General features: G+C 45.4%; 1 protein-coding gene across 1 annotated transcript; it reads right to left on the bottom strand.

Annotated features, from left to right (window-relative positions):
- Positions 1–2,442: 2,442 nt before the first annotated feature.
- Positions 2,443–3,898, bottom strand: LOC121353162 (translation initiation factor IF-2-like). Its single transcript, XM_041466759.1, has 2 exons — positions 3,197–3,898; positions 2,443–2,948 (listed from the first exon to the last, which is right to left on the bottom strand). The coding sequence occupies exons 1-2, from the start codon at positions 3,625–3,627 to the stop codon at positions 2,711–2,713; spliced, it is 669 nt and encodes a 222-aa protein (XP_041322693.1). The 5' UTR covers positions 3,628–3,898; the 3' UTR covers positions 2,443–2,710.
- Between the last annotated feature and the right edge of the window lie 457 nt (positions 3,899–4,355).

Genomic DNA, 4,355 nt, shown 5'->3' with positions numbered 1-4,355 from the left:
CTAACACAATTAAGGGAGGTTTAGGTTGGGTATTAGAAAAAGTTTCTTCACCCGGAGGCTGGTTGGGCGCTGGAGAAAGGTCCCCAGGGAAATCGTCAAAGCACCAACCTGACAGAGCTCAGGCACATGTGACTCTTGGGGATGGCCCTGTGCAAGGAGTTGGACTTCGATGATCCTTGTGGATCCTTTCCAAGTCAGGATATTCTATAAACTCTACCCTGTGTGCAAATCTGCTTCTTGCACGCAGTAGAATCCATATTGGGAGTTCTGGGTACCCAGGTGACATGGCCAAAAGCCTTGACGAGACCGTCTTGCTTCCTCTGGCAATGGAGAACTGGATGAGACAGGACTGCAGCAGGTACTGACCACCTGATCATGGACTCCATCAAATCCTTTCCAGTCCCAAGGCGGTGAGCAACTCAAAGGTGCAATGCTGCAGAGAGACTCAAGTAAATGCAAATAGGGGAATAGAATTTTTGGATTGGTAGGTGCACCAGTGTTCCTCTTTCAAATGGTGTATATTTATCAGTGTAACCAGTCAGCGGGACTAGGGTCATGTAGCTATTGGAGGTCTTGACCTAAGGGTAAAGGAATTGTGTAACTTGAATGTTATTATATTAAATGATGAGAACATGCCAATGCACAATTCTTCCCCATAGCTGTCTAAGATGCATCCCCAAAAACTGGAATGTGTTTAGGGGAGAACCAGTGACTAAAGAGAAAATGAAGAGATATTGTCATCACTAGTGGCCATTTAATAAATTGGAGTATGGGGAAAATGTGTCATTGAAGATTAATATTATTTTACAATGGATGTTGGAAAAGGAGATGAGGTTTTATGCGTAAATGTTAGTTCCCTTCATTCCACACCCCTAAAACAGCAGGGTGGAGATGGATAAAGAGGATACAGCTCAAAAGCACAGACAAGCAGTGGGGGCAGAGCACCAGCCATTTTTTTCTGGATATGTTCCTTGTACTACTTTTGATTTTTTGAATTGGAAATGATCTGTTGGTTCATAATGAGAGAATCCTGAAGGAATGTATCAGCTTTTGGAAAATATCATGCTGACTCATAACCCTAATTGGTGGGATATGTAGGCTATATTGAACCCCTTTTTAATATGGAGAAGAGAATGGTATTAGAGAAGGCAAAAGGATAGGCAGGGGTTGTGGGGTCTGAAGTGGCCCCTCCTTTTGACCTGAATCCATGTGCCATTCGTGAACAGGAAGGGTGAACTTAAAGATGTAAACATTAGGATGCTGGAGGATTTTGATAATTAGTGAAGGGGACTGGAGGAAATTTTTGATACATCCCTTACAGATCATCTAGTTTCAGTAAAGCTGGGGAATAAAACAACAGATTTTTTGATAGACAGCAAAGGCACACATTCAGTAATAACTGTCAGGAAGGGCTCACCAATAAATGTCCAATAACAATTGCTGGGGCAATGGGGAAAAAAGCTTTCATGACCAGTCCTACATCCCACAGAGTGTACATCTGGAGATAATACATTGATACAAGAGTAGGTTTTAAATACCTGACTGAAACATTCTTTGACACCATATTTTTCATATAGTCTTTGTACAGAATTTCACAGGACAGCATCCAAGAAGGCATTTTAGTTTCAACAGTTCATTTTTCAGATGCATGAAGTCCATCGCAAAATAAGGTTCAAAAGTTTATACTTGTGCATTTGTTTCTGCAGAAGAGAATTGAGAAAGGAAATAAAAATTAACGTTTCAGAGTAAACTTAAAAGGTCAAAAGCATTTAAAAGTTCTAATAATTCTTTCTGTCTTCAAATGGTATCCAAAGGGCTTTTCTCCTACCTACCCCTCAATTCTGACGTTGGCCAAATGCTCCATTTATCCTAAGGTGTCCTGGAGCAGAATTCTGGTCCATTCTGCTGATCCTCTCTTGGAAGAGTCAACATCAGCACATGGGAAGAAAAGGTGTGGTGGGGATTGGCCTCTTCCTGGTCAGGTACACAGCCAGATCCCAAACTTCAGCTCTGGTTGTTTTCATGTGGCTTGCAATGAGAGTATTCCAAAGCTGGGATCCAGCTGCTGCCTTGCTAACACGCAACCATCCCTATGCACGTTTTTCCTCAGTTAACTGAAGGGGTTTACAATAGCACCTGGAATTCACTGATTTCAGGAGTCCAGAGAATATGCCCAGGTGGCACATCACAATTGCCACATCTCAGAAGTCTTTGTGACCATAATAAACATCTGTGTAAATTACTTCATTAAAAAATTACATCAGGCACAGAGACGTGTTGCCATTTGTGAACACCTACCAAAGCTGCTTTTGCTACTGCATTTAAAGCTTTCAGCTGAATCAGCCAATTTTCCCACTGTTCTGCTGAGTTCAACAGCATCTATCTGAAAAGAGAGAGAAAAAAAGTGCATATTTTTATTATTGGGGAAGACTTTAAAAAAAAGCAAAGTCTGTCAACTGAACTAAACAAAGATATTTATAATTAGAAAAGAAACTTCATTAATCCAACAGAGGAATTTTGCTGTCCTTCCACTTTAAGGTGAAAAGATGGATTTTTTTGTTATTAATACAAGATTCCTTTAAATACTCTTAGTGTTGCCCTTATATCAAATTTTTATGTCTTTTCATAAAGAGCAATATGAGATTGGACAGTCTGAGCCAGAGATCTCAGGCAAAACGATGATGGTATGGTAGACCACATGGACCAGCTGCTATTTTGTAATTCTCTTTGGGGCACAGGAATTGAAGGATATTTTGGCATTCTGATCATCTCCTAGAGTTGGGAGATAAGTAAGGCAAGAGTTGCCCCCTGAAGATTGGTAACAAGTCTTTTCCCAAAGACTGTCCCCATGAGTTATCATTTTTAAACTGCTTACACATTCCCAATTATACCCTTTGCTGTCATAGTACTCCAGGTGCAGTTCTTCTGAAAGAAGACATCTGAAAAGCCTGCAAGGACAGGAAAAATCAAAAACTTCCAAGAAAACAGACTGATACTTCTAACCACCCTCCATAGTTACAAAGACATGGGCCTTGGTACATTGTTTTGTCCTGAAACAGTTACAGTCAGAGACACGAAGGATTCATTAAAGAACTCCAGAGGTGTAAACACCCCAGATGAATTAGCAAACGCCGGCTCTATGAGCAGGAATAAAGACAGGCAACCGCAGCCTTCGGCTCCCCGTTTGGTCCCTGACCTTCCGAAGCTGCCCAACACCGAAACCGGTGAGAATGGAAACACGCAGCTGCTGCACGCTGCTCCTGGCAGCAAAGATGCCCGAGCTGGTTTCCCACGGCCCCGTGGCCCATCCCGCAGTCCTTTAGCTAGAGCTCCTGCGAGTGCCGAACAGCGGCTGCCGCCGACAGCCCCGGCCGAGGCCCGCTCTGCTCCGGAGCTCCCGCCGGCAGCGGCCGCACGGAGCAGCACCGGGGCAGCACCGGGGCAGGGCCGGGAGCCGCCCGCGTGCCGCCCGCCCCGCCGCGCTCGGGCACGCTGGGCCGGGGGTGCGGGTGCCCGAGAGCCGGGATGGCCCTGCCGGCGCCGGGCCCGAGGCGGCCGCAGCCCCGCAGAGCCCAAGGAGGAGCGCGTCCGCCCCGCGCTGCCGCCCCCAGGCGTGCGCGGGACCATTTACGCCTGGCAGCTCGGGGGCCGGGAGTTTAACAGCGGATGCAAAACAGATAAAAGAACCTGTCCGGTCTAAAAAGCGCACAGTTCCCTCCAGAATTCCAGTACTTCGGAATCAAGGAGTGGAGACACCAGGGACACGTTTCATGGCCAGGAGAAGTGAAAAGGCAAGGGAAAACAAAAAAAGTCGCACGCCCTTCACTTACTGCTGAATAAAGAAGGGAGTTGCAGGAACCACAATGGAGGCCGTGAGTGCATCTAATCCTGTCTGTACAGGCAGAGTTGTCAGGATGAGGAAGGAAACGAGGAGCAAGTCTACAAAGAAGCACCGACTTTGAAAAACCAGGATGTACATAGGAGAAGCTGGAGGAACTTCAGAACTAAAACAGACTAAATATCCACAGCATGAGCGAGGTAGAGGCAGGCAAGCACCAACTTTTGAAGTTAACTTACTAGTCTCATAGAAATAGACCTGAAAAAATCAGCAAGTTAGAAGAGAGGTGACAAAACTACGATGCAGCTATGAATAAACTAGCACGGGAGCAGGACAGATGTCATTTGTACAGTTTTCCAGAACTGGGAAGAAGCACACAATGTCGATGACACACAGAGCTTGAGAGGCTGGACTTTGAGGCTACGTGAAGAAATTTACCATCACGTGGGCTGGAAGCATTTACAGAACTCTGAGCTTCTAAACCAGAGATGAATAACCATGCGCAACTTCTGAAGAC

The sequence above is a fragment of the Pyrgilauda ruficollis genome, unplaced genomic scaffold, assembly GCF_017590135.1.
Source record: "Pyrgilauda ruficollis isolate IOZ18807 unplaced genomic scaffold, ASM1759013v1 scaffold2, whole genome shotgun sequence".
NCBI lineage: Eukaryota > Metazoa > Chordata > Aves > Passeriformes > Passeridae > Pyrgilauda > Pyrgilauda ruficollis.
Note: the sequence above shows the minus strand (reverse complement) of the source record. Positions and strands in the feature narration are given on the sequence as shown.